At 42.4% G+C, this 22,488-nt stretch overlaps 1 protein-coding gene across 1 annotated transcript in view; it reads right to left on the bottom strand.

The window, feature by feature from the left end:
- Positions 1-21,893, bottom strand: part of DEPTOR (DEP domain containing MTOR interacting protein) — a 104,868-nt gene extending 82,975 nt beyond the window's left edge. Inside the window, exon 1 of the mRNA XM_029923594.1 lies at positions 21,669-21,893. Coding sequence (XP_029779454.1) covers positions 21,669-21,787 — 119 coding nt within the window. The 5' untranslated portion in view covers positions 21,788-21,893. The remainder of the gene's footprint in view (positions 1-21,668) is intronic.
- Positions 21,894-22,488: the final 595 nt, after the last annotated feature.

Genomic DNA, 22,488 nt, shown 5'->3' with positions numbered 1-22,488 from the left:
CTGGTCCCTAGTAAAGTTAGAAACTGTGCCCCACACAGAGATATAGCAGTGACTATGACCCTTGTAGAGAGTGGCTGACAAGGGAGGGGCCTAAGACCATCTGATGGGTGCAGCTACAAAGATATGAGAGTGCAAGAGTGCCTGGGGGGCTTGTTGGTTAAGCATCCAACTTTTGATTTCAGCTCAGGTCGTGATCTCACGGGTTTGTGAGTTTGAGTCTCGCGTCAGGCTCTGGGCTGATAGTGCAGAGGCTACTTGGGATTTACTATCTGCCTCTCTCTGCCCCTCCCCTGCTCATGCTCTCTCTGTCTCAAAATAAATAAACATTAAAACTATTTTTTTAAATATGAGAATGTCTACATTTATTTTATCTTGCTTTTTAAAGTATTACAATTTAGGACTCCTGGGTGGCTCAGTCGGGTAAGTGTCCAACTTGAGCTTAGATCACGATCTCACAGTTCTTGAGTTCGAGCCCTGTGTTGGGCTCTGTGCTGACAGCTTGAAGCCTGGAGCCTGCTACGTGTTCTGTGTGTCTCTGTTTCTGCTCCTCCCCCACTCATACTCTGTGTCTCTCTGTCAAAAATGAAAACACATTTTAAAAAAACAATTAAAAGTATTGCAATTTCTGCTTTTGTGTATGCTTATAATACACATAATGCATTAGTATAGTAGTACATGTGTATAGCTATTAATATGATCAAAACATTTAATGTTTATTCATTTTTGATAGAGAGAGACAAAGGGTGAGTGGGGGAAGGGCAGAGAGAGAGGGAGACACAGAATCTGAAGCAGGCTCCAGGCTCTGAGCTGTCAGAGCCTGATGCAGGGCTTGAACCCATAAACGTGAGATCATGACCTGAGCTGAAGTTGGACACCAACCAACTGAGCCACCCAGGCACCTTGAGGATCAAAACATTTTTACAGATCGGGATGGGCAAGCAGAAACATTTGAAGACCAACAGGCTGCAAGACCCTTTGGACTTTCCTGAACATGCCATGACATTTCTCATCTTTAGGTCTTTCCTCTTGCTGTTTTCTCTTCCTCAAATGAACCTCCTCTTCCTCGCTGTACCCTGAGTAAACCTCAAAACCCGGCTCCGCTGGTACCTGCTCAGGAAATCATCATCCCCCTCCAACAGGGAGAGCCAGGCCCTTCCACCGACAGCTCCACTGCACCGTATGCACCACACTATGGCAGAAATCATCAGACTGCACTGCGACTGTCCACGTTTCCATCTCTGGCACCAGCTGCTGGACCAGCCGGGTGTGAGCTCCCTGAGGGCAGGGTTGGGACAATTTACTTATTTTTCTTAAGAGCTAGCACAATGTTCGGCATGTAAGAGACATTCACAGTTTATCTGAGAAATGAATTCACTTATGTAAAGAATGTCTTCACAATTTTTTTCTTTCTAATGGCAATAGACTTGAAGAAGATGGGGTTTCACATGGGTAGTTCAGAGTACATTGTACTTCCTCCTCTCTCTCCTTAGGATGGCGCAGAGGGCCTTTGAAGGTGGTCAAAGGTGATCATGCTCAAGGCATTGGACTACTGCTACCACTAGAAAATGTAGAGCTGGAATGTGAGAAAGCTAAACATTTTAAACAAGGGAGGGCTGGCCAGTTTGAGTATTCAGGTAAAAGTGGAGACCAGAGGCTTGTAAGTCTGAGCAGAACAAATCAGAAATGCAGGACATGTTGCGTTTGGGTGGAACAGTCCAGCAAAGACGCCTGTGGGACAGAGGGCAGGTGCTCAGCACCAAGTGAGGCCTCAGGTCCTGGGTCAGTTCTGCATATACTAACCACCTCAGGGCCTCTTAGTCTCCAGAAAAGACTGTCTTGACTCCTCATGCAGACTTTCCGGGTTTGCATGAGGAAGCAGAAAATGGGAGGAACTAAGACTGTCAGTTCCATTCATGTTCTGGCACAAAGTCAAATGGCTGAGAAACAGTCATTTACATGGACTGAATTAGACCATCACCGAGGTCCCTCTGGACTGAGGTTCAACAACTTGATTGTGTTGATGCTCTGAAGCTGAAGTGTTGGCCAACCATGGTATGGTCAACCTTCTACGAAGACCTTTGCTTACGTGTGCCTGGTGCAACTACTTTAGTTTTCTGGACCTCACCTGGAGAGGAATAAAAAGCCCTCAATCTGAGCTCTGCCGCCATCACTTAGTAACTGTATGTTCTGTGGCCAAGTTGCTGAATATCTATCACTCTGTGCTGCTTTTATTCTGTCACTTAGCAAATTTTCAGTCTATGTCAACTAGGTACCCATCTCTGGGCTGAACACTTTGGACATGGCAATGAACAAGTCTTGACAGAACCTCATGCAAACCTCCTCACCTCTAAATTGGAATCAAAATAATCACTCATATTCTTACCTCACATGCTAAGGATCATCACAAGGGTAAGAATCGATAATACCTCTTTCTTCGGGAACCCTCATGCACTGTTGGTAGAAATGTAAATTGGTGAAGCCACTCTAGAAAACAGTACAGTGGTTCCTCGAGAAACACTAAAAAATAGAAGCACCATGTGACCCAGTAATTCCACTTCTGGGCATTCACCTGAGGAAAACGAAAACACAGTGTCCAGTGATAGACGAATAGTAAAGAGGAGGTGGTGTGCATATACGGTGAACTATTACTCAGCCAGAAAAAAAGAATGAGATCTTGCCATTTACAACAACACGGATGGAGCTAGAGAATATTATGATGAGTGAAATAAGTCAGACAGTAAAAGACAAATGCCATATAATTTCACTTACACGTGGAATCTAAAAAACAAAATAAATGAACAAACAACAAAATACTAAAAAAGAAAAACAGATTCATAAATACAGAGGACAAACTGGTGGTTGCCAGAGAAGAGGGTCCAGAGGTACAAAGTTCCAGTTATAAAGTAAGTCACAGGGATGAAGAGTATTATGTAGGGTAAATATGGTCAAAAATAGTGTAATAGCTTTGTATGGCAAGAGATGGTAACTATACTTATGGTGAACATTTTGTAATGTATATCATTTTAAATCACTGTGTCATATACTCAAAATTAATATATGTTACCTATACTTTAATTAAAAATTTAAAAAGTAAAAAATAATACCTCTTTCTAAATAAAAAGTTTCATTATATCTGTTTAAATGTTAGATGGTGTTCCTGATTTGTATCATAAAAACTTATCACAAAACTAAGATAAAGGGAAAGAAAAATCGTTGTAGAAATAATAGAATTTTTTATATATATTTATTTCACCCAGCAAACATCTCTGTGATTCTGTAGACCAAAGGCTCACAGTGTGAACTACCCAATTTTTTTCTGACGGCATCTGACCATCAACTAATAACTGCTGTAAAGTCATGAAGCCAAGCTTATCATACCTTTCTAACAGCATCTGTGAAAGCTACAGGTATTAATATGTTTGCACGTCATCTGGCCTGCAGTGACATAATCCATCAGCTGACTCTAAAGTGAGATTTTATGTCTGTTCCTAAATATTTGCCAATTTTAACAGTGCACCGAAGTGACAGATTAAGTATAAAAAGATCAAAAAACGTTAACTGGCTCACAATAGGATTGCACAAATATCCTGGTCTGTGAAAATACCGAAAACTGACCACAACCCAAAGAAATCAATTAAGTAAAACACTCTCTGCTTCTTACTCCAATGTGAACTTCAAAGCACAGAGAAGTCCAAAACCTCAGAGTTTCCCTAGTTTTAAAGTAATAGTGGGGAGCATGAAATTTCATTACTTGGAAACTAAAGGCATTTCACGTTCTGTAAGGGAGCAATCAATAAGTCTTTGTTTATATTCTACTCTGTTCTTAGAACAGTGGAGATACCACACAAGCTATCAAAACAGTGACAGCCAGCCATCTATGTAACAGATGTTGTTAGAAATCCAACATAGTTTTATGTATTAAAGCTTATACAAATGTAAGCAAATCATAAGATGATTGTTTTGATCATCAGATGATTTTCTATACTGATCAGTACAAGCTTTTGCTTAAACTCTAAAGCAGGCAAAAATTTTATAGTAATATCCCCCAACTCTGTGCTTTGAGCAAAAATTTAAAAAAACAGTATAATAGATATCTGTAATTTTTGTCAGGTAGTATTTATATACATCATTCCTAGTATTAATTTCTGTGTCAGTAATGGTTATTAGAAACAGAAACTAATTCTGGCTAATTTAGGAAAAAGAGGATTTCTCTGAAAGGATTTAGAGGCTACCACAAATATAAGAGAAGGTTGAAGCAGGAAGCTTGGAAAATGTAGGAACTATGTATCTCTGGGAATATGCTCTGGAGTCTCACTGAGGAATCAGGAAACTGCCAAAAGCATTTAGAGAGGCAGGAGATTCCCAGAGACTTCCAAGAATTTCTGGACAGTGAAGACTACAAGCTCTTACTAGCCTGAAGCAGGCTAGTAAGTTTCCGTGAGCCACATGGTGATTCCGTAGGTACAAACTATGGTTACTTCATAACAATTTGTCATTTCAAAAACGCATAAGCCTTTCCAATTGCCAATGACCAAAGACACATTGAACTGAGAGTCTCGACTAACTATTTAAATACAGACAGATTTGTGCATAGATGAGCGTCAACCACTACGAGGCTCTGTGAAGTGTCTGAATGTGTGCGTGCCATCTTCTTTGTCCACCTGACAGACAACTTCTCTCATTAGAAGAAGACATGGAAATGAGTGAAAAGCTTAAGTCATTCCTTCCTCAGGCTTCATTCAGCTCAAGATTAGGTCCTAAGACCAAGAGCGAGAACTAACAGAGGCGGAAGAAACTTCCAGGTACGTGGTTAAAGTGTCAATCAGCTAAATAATAACAGATTCCCAGTGACATGAAGAAACCTGAATACATAAATACAAACAAGGAGCTACTCAGTGTGTGACAAAATGAAGACCGCATTCGATCACCAGGAAGAATTAAAATATAATATGACTTTATACCTACAATGCTATTTTGAAATTTATAGTGACTGGCAGAGGGAAGGCTGAAGATTTAAAAAAGACAGGGGATGGGACGCCCAGGTGGCTCAGTCGGTTAAGCATCAGACTTCGGCTCAGGTCACGATCTCACAGTTTGTGAGTTTGAGCCCTACGTCAGGCTCTGTTCTGACAGCTCAGAGCTGGGAGCCTGATTCAGATTCTGTCTCTCCCTCTGTCTCTGCCCCTCCCCAGCTTGCGCTCTTTCGCTTTCTCTCAAAAAAATAAATGAATATTTAAAAACTAAAAAAAAAGATAGTAGACAATAAAGCCAGCATTTCACATTTGGTTAAAATGGCAACATACAGTCTAGTTACAGGTTTTACCAAAAGGTAAGACTGCAGAGAGAACATCCATTAGTCTACAATCACATATACATTATTAATGTCATGTTCTATGCAACAGGTATTAGGCCTCCATCATCAGGGGTGTGGGGGGACAATCAGAAAACAAATGGTTTAGGATTCTGTATGGGTATTCAAGTCTTTCTCCTCAATCAAAATTATCAGAATATTTCTAAACTTAGTTTCCCACCATAAAATATAAATCTTTTAAAATGTAAACAAAAGAGGGGCACCTGGGTGTCCTAGTCGGTTAGGCATCCAACTTCAGCTCAGGTCATGATCTCATGGTTCATGAGTTCAAGCCCCTGTCAAGCTCTATGCAGACAGCTCAGAGCCTGGAGGCTGCTTCGGATTCTGTGTCTCCCTCAGTCTGCCCCTTCCCTGCTCATGCTGTCTCTCTCCCTCTCTCAAAGAATAAAAAAAATTAAAAATAAATAAAGATTGGGGTGCCTGGATGGCTCAGTCGGTTGAGCGGCCGGCTTCAGCTCAGGTCAGATCTCACGTTTATGGGTTCGAGCCCCACGTCAGGCTCTGTGCAGACAGCAAGCTCAGAGCCTGGAGCCTGCTTCAGATTCTGTCTCCCTCTCTCTGCCCCTCCCCCTTTCATGCTCTATCTCTCTCTGTACCCAAAATAAATAAAACATTAAAAATAAATAAATAAATAAAGATAAAATAAAATTTCATGTTTTTGACATCATGAATAAATGTGTACACTCTCACTTCACAATTGATGAAAATATGCTTCCAGAGTATTAACTCAGAGCCATGTTGACCTATTTACTATTACCATTACCCTACACACTAGGCTTTATTCTAAGCACTCTACATGCATTGTTACTTCAAGAACCCTATTTATCTTCCTATTTTATAGAAAAGAAGTCAGAAGTGCTTTTTAAAAAGTTTATTTATTTTTTTATTTTGAAAGAGAAAGCAAGAGACTGAGAGAGACTGTATGCAAGTGGAAGAGGGACAGAAAGAGAGAAAGAGAGAGAGATTCCCAAGCAGGCTCCCCGCTGAACGTGGAGCCCAATGTGGGGCTGGATCTCACAACCATGAGATCATGACCTGAGCTGAAATCAAGAGTCAAAGGCTTAACTGACTGAGCCACCCAGGCACCCCAGGAAATAGAACCTTAAACTGATGTTGTCAATAAGGGTGCTTAGTTAGAGCCCCTGAATCTCCTGAGATAGTCCATTTATTCAAGAAACCAGGCCAAGATTGCATAACCCTCTTTAAATAGTCCTTATCCTCTCTTCTGCTAAAGCAAGTCTTGTCTCAGGATACTTGAAAATTCTAGCATTAAGCTACATATCCCCCAATATCATAGAAAATCTTTCTACTTATTTTATCTTGAATCCAAGATTCCCCAGTCCTTAAAGTTCTGCATTCTTCTAGTCCTAAAATCAACACCTAAACCACAAGACCCTTCTTCCACCAAATCTCAAGCTCTAGTGTGGAAAAAATCAGTTATCATAAAATTATTGTCTTATCCATTCCTACAAAAGAAGCAAGAGAGGGTCTGGAACTAAATGTCCAGGCTCTGAGAACAATGAGTTAAAGGCTCTATATTAGGGTCTAAAGTAAAGATCTATAGTTAATTAAGTAAAAATTTACTCTGGCTCTAAACAGAAATTGAGCAATACCTTGAAGAGCTCTCAGTTTACAATGTAACAAATAATATTTGGAACATTTCAAAATGTTGCTTGCATGATATTCTACTGACTAATCTATTCCTTATGTGTAAAACATAATCCTAGGGATATGCATTTTCCTAGAGTTGCGTGCCACAGAAAAGCAGCAATAATTAAGTTTCCTCCTACAGCCTAAAATATGACCAGCTGGATTCACATTCCAGAACTTTCATTTCTGGTTACCAAACAATCCATAGGTGAAGTATATTTACTATTATCTTGGGATAAAACACACAAAAGTCAATCTGACATATTTCATCACTATACTTCCTGGTAATTAGGCATATGGTACAGTGTAAATAGTGGATTATTCACACAACTAAGTCAAGTTTTTGTGCCTTTAAATAGTTCTTCATTAACTTTAAAGTTATTGGGGCATCTGGATGGCTCAGTCGGTTCAGCGTCTGACTGCGGCTCAGGTCATGATCTCACAGTTTGTGAGTTCGAGCCCTGAACTAGAGCCTGCTTCAGATTCTGTGTCTCCCTCTCTCTCTACCCGTCCCCTGTTCATGTTCTGTTTCTCTTTCTCAAATATAAACATTAAAAAAATTAAAAAAATTTAAAGCTTATTAACATTGCTGTTCATCACTTGCATGTATGTAGTTGATATAATTCTTATTGTGTATGAACATTTAATGTTTACTCAACACAGATACAAATATCCTGAAACAAGTCCAATTTCAAAGGCCCAGGCTCCACATCCACAACAGCTGAAGCATTCTCTGCCTCTGACCTCCAGGCTCTAATGGCTTTAGGCTGAGTCCAACTGTGTTTGCAACCTGTAAACTCTAAAGGCATGGCTTTTGATGGACCACCAGTGTGTTGCAAAGCCCAGCTCTTCCGTTTGGCTGGTCATGTGACCCTGGCCAAGTTTCTTAACGTTTTTGTAAGGCGTTGTGTCTCCATCTCTAAAACGAAACTAATGATATCTACTGGAGGATTAAATGATATAATTCATGCAAAATGCTTACCACACTATTTGGCACACAGTAGGGTTCAGTAAATACTGGTAATTATTATTGTTATTACTGTTATTATTTACTGAGGAGGCTAAAAGAAAATCAGAATAACACAGAAACAATGAATATCACAGCAAATAGCATAGCAATAAAACTTACAATCTACTGCCAAGAAATGATTTATCCATCTCTCTTGGCAGAAGGAAAATAGAAGTTCAGTGTTAAGCAATTAAAAAGACTCAGAGGTTAGAAGACATAACCTAGTTTGACCTTTGAATTAAACGCCTCATTTATAAAATAAGGTAACATTTAAAATCCTACTTTCAAACTTCAGAGTGAGTCAAAACGCACTTGTGGCAGTAAAATACGGTATGCTTCTTCCTGGACTTAGGCATGGAAGTTCCGGGCCTAAGAATAAATGAGGCACTGTACCTCACCCTGAAGATTACAGATCTGCCACCTGTGGAGGGCCAGCAGGATGTGTGGAGGTGACCTTGGACGCCCAGCTTGATTTGCCAGGCAGTGAGCTGGCTGAGGCCTTTCCCTCCAGGAGTGGCTCCCCACAAACCCAGCTGTCCTGAGGACTGTGGCCCTTCCTGGCCACAACTTCAAACAAGGCCCCAAGGTCTCCAGGTGCTGCACAGCCTGCTGCTTCCCAGCTTGGTCTCCTCGGTGCCTGAGTTCAGTGTGTGCATTCTAGAAAGGTCTAGTAGCATGGGGACAGGGTCCATCCTACAGAATAGAAACATTCTGCATGTCAGGCAGCTTCATGCTCGTGCTCAACTTGCTATAGGATAATGAGGAATGGAAGAGCGTGTACCTTCTTGCTGGCCCTTTCCATTTATGGGTCTCCAGGAAAAGTGTTCCTTATTCCATACCGTGAAACATGGGATTCACCTTCACCCCCCTCACCACACCCGAGGGACAAACAGAAAGGGCTGTAGAGGCCTTGACCGAAGTGTGTATGATGCAGGAAGGCTCAAAGCAAGAGAAGCAGCCATTCTTTCAGGTCACTGGAAGAAGAAGTTCGGCAGTTGGCCTTTCCCTTTAGAAGGTGTCATCTTTTGCTTACACTTCCCATTCCTAAAATTCTGGACAGGAAGGGAAGACAGGCCTGCAATCAATCATCTTGACCCTTCTCCAGGAGAAGTATTATCACACGAGGACATGGGGCCCTCAGAGAAGAAAATACTTGTCCTGTGAGAAATGTGTACGTCACATTAGCAATCCCTTCTGCCAAGAGTGGCATTTCAGGCCATGTAGACAAGATATGATTCTCGAGGACTCATGGCCTGATTCTGTAAAATGTCTGCCTTCTTGCAGACATGGTTTTAAGTGACTAACTGAATTTGCCAAATATAAACGTTGAACACTGGTCTCAATAGACTACAGAATAGTTTTAAATAAGTATTCTCCCTGCTACCTGCTGGACTATTAACCCCAAGAAGAGCATTTTTTACTACAAAATAAAAGAAATTGTGTCATATTATAGGAGGATGCCCTTTTAAGGACTGCAAGGTTATGTTTTATCATGAAATTTCCGTTCACATAAGCTACCAATAATGGTTGCAATGATCTTCCCAAATGCATCTTAGATTCCGTAAGTATGGTTGCTTTGCTAATGCTGATCTTCCTCCCAGCTCCCCTCCCCCATCCATACACTTGGAAGCTCATGAAGAACACATTGACTCTTGGCAACTAGAAGTTTTCTCCAGCAGAGGCGAACACTTTTGTCTATATGCCCAACAGAAGAGCAGTGGTGATGTAGAAGAGTTACAAGTTGTGGAAGATGTTCTGAATCTCAAGAATTGGGAGAAAGAACACCTTTAAAGCTCACTCCCACTCTCCTAAGGACCTTCCCCAGGACCCTCCAGAGGCCTGGCTTCAGCCAGGAAATCTTAGAAAATAGATGGGATAGATACATAAAAGAACCAAAAATGTCCAGATAAGCCCCCAAATTCTCACAGTTTTCAAACTCCTCCCTGAGTAAACATTCTTCCAGAACTGCTGACAAATAGCCAAACCAACTTCCTCTCCTTCTCTGTGTTCCCCTTTTGGAAATGAGATTATCTAGCAGCAAAACACCCACCCAAAATGGAGCGAACAGGAAGACAACTGAAGAGATTCCCTCCTGTTAATTAACCATGTAAACAATCAATTCATTCTGTCCCACAATAAACAAGGCTCAACAAATCCTGGTGCATTGGAACAGTGGTCTGTAAGGAATCCTGGCCCTAACCTTACACCTTCGCTTGAAAGATGTAATTGTAAATTATAATGCAGCCCTGAGCAATCAGACTCTGCCCTCCTTGGATTCTCGCCCTCATTAGTGCAAAGTCAGCAAATGGCGAGCATGTAGACAAATGTGTTGGCTCCAAGCCCAGCTTCTTAGATTTCATGGATGCTTCTCAATGGGTTTAACTGGAGCTGCCTCTTTTGTAGTCAACACAGGAGTAAGAAAAGAAATCACTCTTTTGATATCACTTGAGTACAGAAGCTTTGCTGCATTTGTACATACACCACCCATTTTGAAGAATACAAGACTACATTCATGTCATATTATCTGAGAATAAAACCACTTTTATTTGGATTTATTCCTTTTAGTGATCTTTATGGTAAGATGCAGTATAAACTCGATGCCAAAGTCACTATTGTAAAGTCAACACAATGTACAGTGTGGGAAAACCTGCCTTCTTGATTATCAAAGGTAGCTCCCATTTCTGATTGATGGAGAATGGAGGGGGAAACTGACAAAATATATTGAACATGTGACATGAAAGCTCTTTTTTAGTTGAGCTATGTAAGTACAAAATGTTTTGCAACTTTTCCAAAAAGGCTGCCTCTTAATTATTCCCCCCACCCCCAAACAGCTTTGCTTAAACAAAGAGATGACTTTTATACAGCTTTGGCTCTCTCTGGGTGGAGGTGTTCCTTGGAAAGTCATCAAAATCCAAGTGATACAGAAATCATTCTTTGCAATTTGAACCTAAACTTGCCATTTCAGTCATATCTTGAGAGTTGTATTTTACTTCTATCACCAAGGAATCCTGAACACCAGAGGCCTATCTTCCAAATCAGAGGGTGGCAGGGGTAGGAGATGGAGGAGGAAAGATCTGGATACTGAACAGGTGACCATCATTATGGGCAGGTTTACAGGAGGCATTTTATTGAAAGGAGCAGAGTCTAAGATGTATACCAATGTCTCCTACCCTTTCCCATGCTGTGCCTTTTTTTGTGGCGTTTCTATAGACACTTTCTCCTTCTCTGTATAAGCTCCCTGCTCTGAACTTTATTTCTCCTAAAATTTCGGCTTAATCACATTGTACTCTAACTCAAAAAATTTTCACTGATTTTTTGTCATTGAGCCCAAACTACTTTTTGCAGAAGGCATTGCACTTATCGCCCCAACACTTTAGGAATCTTTCTCCAAAGCACAACAGCTGTGATCTCCCCTCTTCCCAAGGGGACCCAAGGCAGGCAGGGAATCAGCATCCTCCTTGCCACAGTATCCCAGGTGGGTAAGCCTAAGACCACCAGTGAAGAGCTTTGCTCTGCCGTAATACCATGTGAGTCTGTGAGTTAAGATGGTCCCAAATCATCCAAGCTCAAGACGTTTGCTGATAGTTGATGGCAGCCACCACTCTCTCCAGTCTTCATTTGTTAAAAAAAAATACTGAATTTCAGCAAATTGCATGTCGAGGGTTTTAGGGGAAGTATATTACTGTCTATTACTGGCTACAACTAAAGTGCCTAAGAACAAGAAGATGAATTGATGGTTGGATAGAAAGAGGGACAGAAGGACAGTTGTGTGATAAAGCAAGCATGGTAAAATGTTAATTGTAGAATCGACGTGGTGGAGATACCGGTGTTCACTGTAAAAGTCTTTAAACTTTTCTGTATATTTAAATTTTTTCATGATAAATTATTGGGAGGAAAAAGCGCTAGTTCACTCTTGTTCTTTACGTTTAGATGTTCTTCAAATACTCTGGGATATCTTTCAGCTCTTGTAAGTATGGCTGCAGGACAAGTGTCCTTTATCGTGACAGCCAAGGTCCGTGCATCCTCTCCCATCACGGTTTCGGTTCTACCCACCGTTATGTTTGACTGTCAGATTCTACAACCCAGTCATTAACAAAATCAATTCTAACAAGTGTAAAGGAAAATGCTTATGCATTAGATCATACTGCCTTAAGACCACATTCCTAAACTGCTTTTTGTAGTCAGTTCTCAAGAAAAAAAGTCATACAAGACGTAGGAGCTTTGGTAAAGTCTTGCTTTATCTACCTCATCACAGTTTAATCATAATATACCTCAGTGTAAAACACAGTTGTATATCATCACAGGGACTATCCCTGTTGCTTTTGCAGTGACTATATTCTGTGAAAGTCACTTTCATTTATGGAAAAGTTCAACAGTAAGAAGGTAAGTAGAACTTTAAAAACAATTCAGTAAAAAGAAGGTGCAAGTTTACTCATTCTCCTTTTCTCCTAGGGAAGAGAAAAGGAATCGGGAAGCCAGACAGCATTTCTGCAATCCAAGTAATTCACATTCGAGTGCATTCAATGTATGTGCCTGAAAATAGTGTGCAAATCTTATAAGAGGATTGCATTTTAAATAGCAAACTAACTCAGGATACACAAAAGAAATATGTGCTAAACTCTTCTTTAATGTGAAAAAAAAATCAATCCTTTCTGAACACATTTGCTTTGTAAATTTGAACTTTCATATATTCTCATACAAAGAAGAAGATAATGTCCTTTTGCATAGGACATTGTGCTTATCTCCCAAACAGTCCATGAACCTTTCTCCAAAGTACAACAGCTGTGATCTCCCCTCTTCCCCAAGGGGGACACAAGGCAGGTGGGGTAATGGCATCCTTCTTGCCACATGAATCACGGATGGGCAAGCCTAAGACCGCCTTCAGACCAGCACATAATTCTGTATTTCTATGCTATCCCCTTGCAAATCTCCCGTTGCTTTTTCTGTCAAGACACCACTCACAGCATAGCCTTTCAAAGTTTCACAGCTTGTTAGAAAATGGCCAAGCTTCACACATAATAAAATGCAGTGACTAACTCAACCCTAATGAAAACAGGATAGCGTGAAATGAGACTGTACCTCTTAATGAGAGAGTGTGCTCATCAGAATGCTCATTTGTCTCTCACGCTTTTGGTCAAGATCAGAGAGAGTAGCTGCTGTGCTGGGACAGGTCCTCTGAAGGCTGCCCGATCAGCCCACAGAGCCCCAGGCTCAGCTCTCGGTAGATAGTTTTACCATTTCACAGCGCTGGATGATTCAAATTGGGCAGAGATCGAGGTGGGTGCTGGGTCACCACTTCCTCAATAAAAGGGATCTCTGGGGGCACCTGTGTGGCTGAGTTGGTTAAGCACCGCACTTCAGTCTCAGGTTACATCATGGTTCTTGAGTTGGAACCCTGTGTCAGGCTCTGTGTTGACAGCTCAGAGCCTGGAGCCTGCTTGGGATACTGTCTCCCTCCTTCTACCCCTCCCCCCATTGTACTTTGTCTCTCTCTCTCTTTCAAAAATGAAATAAAAGAAAAAACCTTTAAAAAATTTATTGAAAAAAGAAGGAATCTCTGGGTAAATATCAGAATCAGAAGTGGATGGACACAAGTGTCTCCAGGGGACTGTGTCATCAGCATTAACACGAGCAAGCGAACCATCACCATCACCAGAAACAGAGAGCCCCAAGTGACAGCTGACGGAGTGGAGAGATGTGAGACTTCTCTGATGACACTAGAGCTAACCCCTCCCCCTCCCCTCCTCCTCCCCCTCCCCCTCCCCTCCTCCTCCCCCTCCCCAGCTGCCATGGGCTTCCCTGGGCTGGAGGGCCCTGGCATGTGTCCCCACTTGCCACACCCTAGCAACAGCTGTTGATCTGAAAACTACAGATACAAAAGAACATCTCGTCCCACCCTCCCAGATGTATTTTCTCTGGCTTCATCTCATCTCTCCTAGTGACCCTTAAAATTATTCTGAAAGCTACCAAAAAAAAAAAAAAAGGCAATTCTTTGTGTAGACCTGAGTAGGTCAGTGCTCTGTCTCAACTCTTCCAGGATGGAACCAGCACAGCCAGCCTTGACGAAAATAGCCCCCCGTGGCCCCTGCTGGCATCGCCACCAGGAACAGCTGCATGCAAGCAGGCCGTCTGGCCTACTAAGTCCTCTGCCCCCACTCCGTCTCCACTGTTGTCCCCCAAGGAAATAATGATCCACAAAAAAGAGTCACTGACATGAGCTTCCAGGTTTGGTTAATGCTGATAAATATTAGAACAAGATTTCAGATGTAGACTCTGCTTCTCCATGGTAGACAATGAGGGGAACAGAAAAGCGCGAAGACTTACTGTGTATGAAGAGAACTGATCATTGTTTTCCTCGGTCTTTTCCTAAACACTGACATCCTAGAAACCATTTGAGAGCCACTACTTAGTAAAGGGAAGTGAGTTCCTGATACAAATGAATGCTGGAAAGAATAGGAGAGAACAATCTTCCTTCCCCTTCCATTCTCTTCTTTGGAGATGTATTTTCAGGTTTATTGGTTCCAAAAGACAGAAGCCATAACAGAAATATCAGCATTGGCGTTTGAGGAAACACAAATATATTATTCATAAACAACTAACAGCAGTCATTTCAGAAAAAGGTTTTCATATGAATAAGTGCATAAGGGTATAAAATTATTCTATAATCGTTTATTGAGCACTTACTAAACGCCTTCTATGTGCATGATGTGTTTTTCAAGTGACAAAGTACCTTCACGTGCTCTCTCCAGGTTATGGAACGAGTCATTACCAAGGGTGTGCTATGTACCAGGGTTCTGCTCCCTGCCCTCACATCCCATTTGTGAAGCAGAAAAGATGTTCCCAGGAACAGGGTCTGTATGTTGGAGGAGCCTCTGACGCAAAGGCCATTTAATACCAGACACAAGGCTTCTCTGCATCAACTCCAAATACAGTGACTCTTGTTTCCTGCAGCACCAACCCCCCCCCTTTTTTTTTTTACCCAAACAGGCAATAATTTCCTGACTCCAGGATATCTCTGCTGTTTAGAAGAATACAAGTGTTCTCCTTATTTTTGCTTCTCTAGACTTCAGTAGTAGCTTCTGGATGGTAGTTTCCGGCTCTTCCCTTCATCTACAATGTTTAACAGAGCTAAGCATCCATATTAATGGCTTCCAGTAGGATTACCCCCTAAGAAAATCTCAGGCCAACCTTAAAATGCTTTATGTTCAAAATGCAATGAAATGGATTCTTTCTCCTTTTTCTATTTGGCACGCTCTAAATTCCTTATCTCATATTTACTTTATTATAGCTTGATTTTTGGTTCAATGAGCTGATTTTTACCTCTTACCTGCACACTGCACTAACATGGGCAAAGCAAATTCAGGAAGCAGCTCAACACTTACTGAACGTGTTTTTTGAAAAAGGCAATACCAAGGCTGTAAGAGTCTGGAAAGGCAGTCTGTTATAGCAAAGAGGCAAATACATCAAACAACCTGAAGGAACTACAATTTCTTACAATTTAGCTAAAACTCATTGCCTCGTAAATTGCTTGTAGAAAACCAGCTTTTAGTGATTGGACACGATTGTTGTAATTAGCATATTTAGTCTAGGTAGATGAGCATAACTGGAATGCTTGAAACGTTTTCTCTCTTAATTAAGCATTCCTCATTACCTTCTTAATTCTCCAACCTGCTCCACTTCCATCCTCACAGCTGGCAAAATAGTGAACCGCAATTTATCTTCCTGTTAAAATGATGACAAATTCAGATTGAGTGGAGTTCTAATTAAGTTTTCAAAACTCCATAGCGAGGAAGACCCCGTTTAACAGTTAGTAGAGAAAGTGACCATTCTAGCCTGTCAAAACATAAACACTTCTAGAAATAAATGGGATTTTCCCCCAACAAAATGGAAAAAATCATTTGCTTATTTGTTTGCAAAAAGTAGTCATGCTAGAATGTGACAAGTCTTATATACATGATTTTGTTTTAAATGTATCTTATCATTACATTCTGTAACCCTCTGAATTATGAGTTGAGGACATCATTAAATTGTACTCTAGTTTCTCGCCTCAGAGCAGCCACTTTTAGCTCAACCACTTTATGGCTAGAAAACCTATAGCCAGTTGGCTTAAATGTTCAGTTTTTTAGTTTTCAAATTTGTAAAATGAGGGAGCTAAGAAGATCTTCTATATAGGGTTGCTATAAACATTAAAGATATATATAGATATATTAAGGATATATATTAAAGGCATATAGATATATACAGATATATAGATATCTCTCCATCTCCTTGGCAGGTAATAAATGCCATATAAATGAGTATTATTGTTATTATTACCATGCCTACCATTACCACAAAGAGGACAGTGATATTTTTTAATGTTGTTTTTTTTACATTTATTTGTTTTTGAGAGACAGAGAGAGACAGAGTGTGAACAGGGGAGGGGCAGAGAGAGAAAGAGACACAGAATCTGAAGCAGGCTCCAGGCTCTGAGCTAGCAGTATGCACAGAGCCTGACGCGGGGCTCGAACCCAAGAACCGCGAGATCATGACCTGAGCTGAAGTCGGACTGAGCCATCCAGGTGCCCCCAGTGATATTATTGGGGTTTAAACATTCTATCACAAACCACTTTCTTGTTAAGTATCTCTGGGATTATCCTAGAAAAGAAATATGAGGTGAATTTTAATCAGTGTCACAATTATGACTACATGAACAAGTTTCAAGATAAAAGACATATGGAACATTATAGAAATATAGAACCCATAAAAATAACAAATGATTTGAAAATTCATAATATGAAACCTCACTCATGAATGATTTATATATGGTTAATTATCTTCAAGTTAGGAATGTTCTGAGAAGATTTTCTTGACTATTTATGGCACTTTTTCTGTTTTGTATCAAGAATAATACTATAAAAGTATATATGTGAAATATCAGTTCTATCCGGTGTGGCAATAATGTATTATTGAGTTAGTGATAAATATCACTGCATTCTTTGGCTAGTCAGAAAACCAAAAGTTTATTTAAATACATCTAATATTTTGTCTTTTATCATTCTTTGATAAAATGTTTCATCCAAACCCATTTTTGTAATGGTTTTATTGAGATATAAGTGACATGGCACATAATTCATCCACTGCATGTGTATAATGTGATGACGTTAACTACACTCCCAGAACTAGGAAATCATAGCCACAATCGCGTGTAGAACATTTCCCTCCTCCCCAAAAGAAACCCGGAACTGTTAACACTCACCCTCTCCATTCTCCCTCCCCGCTGTTACCGGCAACCACCTTCTTCCGCTCCTTAGATTTGCCTCTTCTGGACATTTCATATAAAAGGAGTCATACAATATGTGGCCTTTTGTGTCTGTTTTCACTGAGCATATTTTCAAGGCTTATCCATGCTGTTGCATGCATCAGTACTTTATTCCTTTTTAGCCAAATAACATGCCACTGCATGGGCACACCACACACTGCGAATCCACCCCTCCATGGGTGTGCCCCTGAGTTGTTTTCAGTGATTATAAATACTGCTGCTGTGAACAGTTGCATATACATTTTTAAGTGGACTTATGTTTTCATTTCTTTTGAATATATGCCTACGGGTAAAATGGCTGCATCATATGTTTTATCATTCAGGAAACGCCAGACTGTTTTCTAAAGTAGCTGCATCAGTATCAGCGTTCCAAATTCTCCACTTCTTTGCCAACACTTATTACTGTCTGTTTTACCACAGTCCTCCTGCTGGCATGAAGCGCTATCTGAGTGCAGGTTTAAGATGCAAAACCGTAAAAATACACTGACCATGGGAGTAAAACCTTTTATGAAAAGGAAAGAATGAAGACATTAGGAAAAGGATGCTGCAGTCGGGCTGGAAAAGGAAGTTTTAGTTCATTTCAGGTTCTTATGCAACTGACTCCCTTTCAAAGTGTCAGAATTGTGGAGTCAGCTCACAGTTTCACATCTGGAGCTTCTAATAATCATAACAACAATAACTAATCTTGGTTTATGGTTTATTTTACAAAGTTTCCTCCTGTATTCTAGCCCATTTGATCCACCACCACAAATCTGATGGGGAAGGGTATTAGTGTTCCCATTCTGCAGGTAAGAGCACTGAGGCCCAGAGCGGCTGACTTGACCAAGGGAATAGAAGTTTAAATATATACATACCTATACACACATGTGTGTCTAATAAACATTATATATTATATTATATTTGTAATACTTATCTCATAAAATATTAAATAAATAAAATGCACAGAGCTGAGCCAGGAAGCCAAATGTTTTACCTTAAATCCCAATCCTTGGTGGCTTCTTTCCTTCTCACTTTCACCTGCCGTATTGTTGATGACCAAAAACACAGTGGAAAAGCAAGAGAAAGAAAAAGGGAGGTGCGTGTATGTGACGCACTTCAAGGCAGGCAGCCTGCACACCGTAAAGTCCCCACAACCAGACTGTGAGAGAGCAGCTAGGGGTGTATGAACATGTTGTGACAGTGACAGAAAGGAGGGTTGCATTCCTCTCCTTCATGAGAGGTTCCTCCAGCAATCAGGAAGCCAGGGCATATTTAAATCCCTAAATTCTGGGGGCGCCTGGGTGGCTCAGTTCTTTAAGCATCTGACTTCGGCTCAGGTCATGATCTCGTGGTTCCAGAGTTCAAGAACCAAGTGGGGCTCTGCACTGATGGTGTGGGACCTGCCTGGGATTCACTCTTTCTCCTTGCTCCTCCCCCACTGGCCCTGCCCTTCCCCCACTAGTTCTGCCCCTTCCCCACTTGCTCTGCCCCCTCCTGAGCACTCTCTCTCTCTCAAAATAAAAAAACTTGTTTTCAAGTTTTTTTATTTTGAGAAAGACAGCACAAGTAGGGGAGGAGCAGAGAGAGAAGGAATCCCAAGCAGGCTCCACACTGTCAGCTCAGAGCCTCAGGGCTGGATGCAGGGCTCCAACCCATGAAGCCATGAGAACATGACCTGAGCTGAAACCAAGAGCCAGATGCTTAACCAACTGAGCCACCCAGGTGCCCCCAAAATAAATAAACTTTTTAAAAAGTTCCTAAATTCTGAATATATCACCTGTACTTACAGTAGTATATTTAAACATATATACTATATCAATCTAATACTTGTTGAGTAATTACTATGTGCTAGACACAGTACTAAGATGGTTGAGATTTTAATCCCTGCTTACACGTTTCCAAAGTCAAATTAAATAGTGAACATTTTCTAAGCCTTTCACAGGTATCATCTCATTTAGTCCTCACAAAATTCTTGCAAGAGATGTGGAAACAGGGCCAGAGAGTCAACTGACCCCACAGTCACAAAACTATTAAATGGTGGCAGTAGAATAAGAATCAAGACAGCCTGATTCTATACCCTGTGTTCTTAACCACCACCCAATCCTTCCTGCCAGATCTTGCTTGGCTGTAAGTTGTATGTGGTGACGCACAGAGTCCAATAATACTGATTAATTCCAACAGCCATTTGTTGAGTGCTCATTAACTCAAGAATCTCAGGGACAAATTCTCACAACAACCCATGAAGTGCTTTTCTTCATTTCCACTTTATAGAGGAGGAAACAGAGGCTCAAGGGAAGTGAATTAACTTGTCCAAGGTCACAGAGCTACAATAGTTAATGCTGGCATCATGCTTACTATATTCCAGGCAGTGTTCTAAGCATGGACTTATCTAATGGTCACAACAACACTATACAGGAGGCTCCCTTATTACCACCATTGTTAGTTAAATAACTGTTCAAGGTCCCCCACTAATAAATGGCAAACCCAAACTTCACTCTAAAAGTCAGTCTTGAAAACAACTTCAGGGTAATTATTGGCTATGCAGTGGCGGAGCAGAAATTCAAACCCAGGTCCACCTCCTGAGTGAGAGTGAAAGACAGTTCATATATATATATATATATATATATATATATATATATATATATATTCATTTTTGAGAGAGAGAGAGATACAGAGTGCCAGTGGGGGAGGGGCAGAGAGAGAGGGAGACACAGAATCTGATTCAGGCTGACTCTGGGCTTGAACTCAAGAACCTCAAGATCATGACCTGAACGGAACTGCCACGCTTAACCCACTGACCCAGGCGCCCAGAGAGAGCCTTCTATCTTCTTTCCAACAGACTAAGCATGGCTCTCAAAACTGGCGGTGCAGAGGGATGGTAGGGCAGAGGGGAGTAACAGCTGCTCTGGAGACCCCCAGGAAGGGGCATTTACGCTGCATCCTGAAGGAGAAAGTGCTTCCTGGACAAAGAGAGTCACCCTGCAACTTATTATTTAAAAAGAAATAAAAAGTACCCGTTTGAGGACTTTTAAAAAAGTGATAGAATAATGAGAAGCAAATAAACTATTAAAAAGCAAATGTTTCAGATTGAATCAGAAAAGCTTTAATTTTGTCAATTAAAAAATACTCTTGATGAAGGAAAAACAAGGCTTTATTCCCTTGAATTCTGACTACATGTTAAAAAATCGAGGGACAAAAATGCGCAGTTTGCCTTCTGTAACGTTAAATTCAACCAACTGACTTCCAAAATGTACTTCCTCAATCTAAGTACTGCAAGCAGGGTGGCTACTGAAAACCTTCAGGGATCTTTGCAAGAGTCTCTCTCCTTCAGGTCCTGAAACACAGCATTTACAAACCAAAATGAGCCTGGAGATTCGGGCCAAGCATTAGAAGGAAGAGGCGCGCGCCGCCTTCCAGCTGAGCCGGGGGCAGGCACGCAAGTAGTGGCTCAAACGATTCAGAGCCATGGTTTTTCCCCCTGGCAAACTGATTTATGACCGCACGACGGGCAACTGCGGAACCGATCAGACCGTATAAGTACATTAACTCAAACATGAATCCAAGGACCAGGATGGGATGCGAATGTTAAGGGGAGGATCTGGGGCTCACTGCCTATCCTCGGCGCGATAAGACCCCTCAATTCCTAATTCTTGCAGCCGCGCGCTAGGGGAGTTGGCACAGCGGGTCTCCGGGCAAGGTGCCTCCACGCCCCCTTGCGGACCCGGATAACGATAGACAAGGATGTGCCAATTTAGTGATAGGTAGTTTTTCAGAAACTGGGGTTTAGCCCCCACAACACCCCTTCAGGGGATCCCGGTGACCAGCCTCATTTTCCAGATGAAAACGCTGAGGGTACGAGGAGTGAAGCAGGACTTGCCCGCAAAAAGGAAAACCCCAGGTGAAGGCGATCATTGGGGTTGGCGCTTTCATCTTGGGGTAAAGAGTCTGGGGCTGCAAGCGGCTTGGGGCTGCCCGCCCAACCTCTCGCTCTCTGGACAGACTAGGGGTCTGCTGGCAGCCAGCAGGCCTGGTAGTGCCCCGGTGCCCAGGAAGGGGGAGCGTGCGACGGGCGGCTGCGCGTCTGCGGAGCGCAGGGCTGCAGCGGCGGGGCCGGGGCGCAGCGCGCACCACCCGCTCGCACGCGTCCGCCTCGGGAGCCCCGCGCCGGTCCCGAGTCGCCGGACGCCCGGCTGCAGCAGCTTAGCAGGGGCGCAGCGCCGACGGTCCACGCGCCCGCAGCGGTCCCGGAGCCCGGCGCGAGTCCCGTGGCACGAGGCGTACGCGTGTGCGCGCGGGACTGCTGCGGACACAGGCTGGCAGTGCCACCGCGCGCCCACCGGCACTGCCCCACGCCTTACCGTAGCTGCTCCCCGGTCACCAGGACCTCGGCCATGCGCTCCAGCTCCCTTTGCTGCGCTCCACCGCTCCCGCCGGTGCTGCTGTCGCTGCCACCGCTGCCGCCGCTGCCCTCCTCCATGGTCGGGCCGCGCCGCTACCACTGCCTTCCCCAGACGCCGCGGGTTTGGGTGTTAAATCAGCCTGCCCTCACGGAGGCCTGCCCCGCCATCTTTGTTAGGGGCAGTCCCGTTGCTCAATCGCGATTGGCTGGAGAGGGAATCCCTGTGGGTTGGCCGACGCGCTTGGCAAGTCCGCTCCAGGAACTCCAGCTTGGGGCGGAGGCTGGAGCCCCGCGTGGTCGGGGGGCGGGGCCGAGGGAGGAAAATATAAACATCTGGGCGGGGCTCCGGTTCCGCGGTGAGTGTGCTGGTGGAGGTTAGATCGGTGACCTCGTTTGTGCGTTACCCACAGAGCTCATGCTCAGGGACCGTGGGGGAAAGGTTAGGGTGTTCCTGAACAAGTATAAAGGTATTTTTATTATACCGTCTATGCTCCAAATTGGTAGAGTGAAAATAATAATGAAATAGTTCAACGGTGAACCCTGAAGGATATCCGGATATACACGTCACTGCAGGGGTTGGTGAAATTAGGCATTCTTCTCGGCCCAATCCCCTTCAGCAAAGACAGCTTATTTACCTTATTGTGTAATCACTAAAGAACGCTGGCCAGGGAAATCAGACAGACCTAGGATCCAGTTCCACGCCTGTAATTCCCTACCAAAATGTGCTTAATCCTCAGTTTCTTCCTTTACAAAATAGAAATAATTATGGCTACCACCTG

The sequence above is a fragment of the Suricata suricatta genome, chromosome 15 (genome assembly GCF_006229205.1).
Source record: "Suricata suricatta isolate VVHF042 chromosome 15, meerkat_22Aug2017_6uvM2_HiC, whole genome shotgun sequence".
Classification (NCBI taxonomy): domain Eukaryota; kingdom Metazoa; phylum Chordata; class Mammalia; order Carnivora; family Herpestidae; genus Suricata; species Suricata suricatta.
The sequence above is the reverse complement of the archived record's forward strand: the minus strand, read 5'-3'. Positions and strand labels throughout refer to the sequence as shown.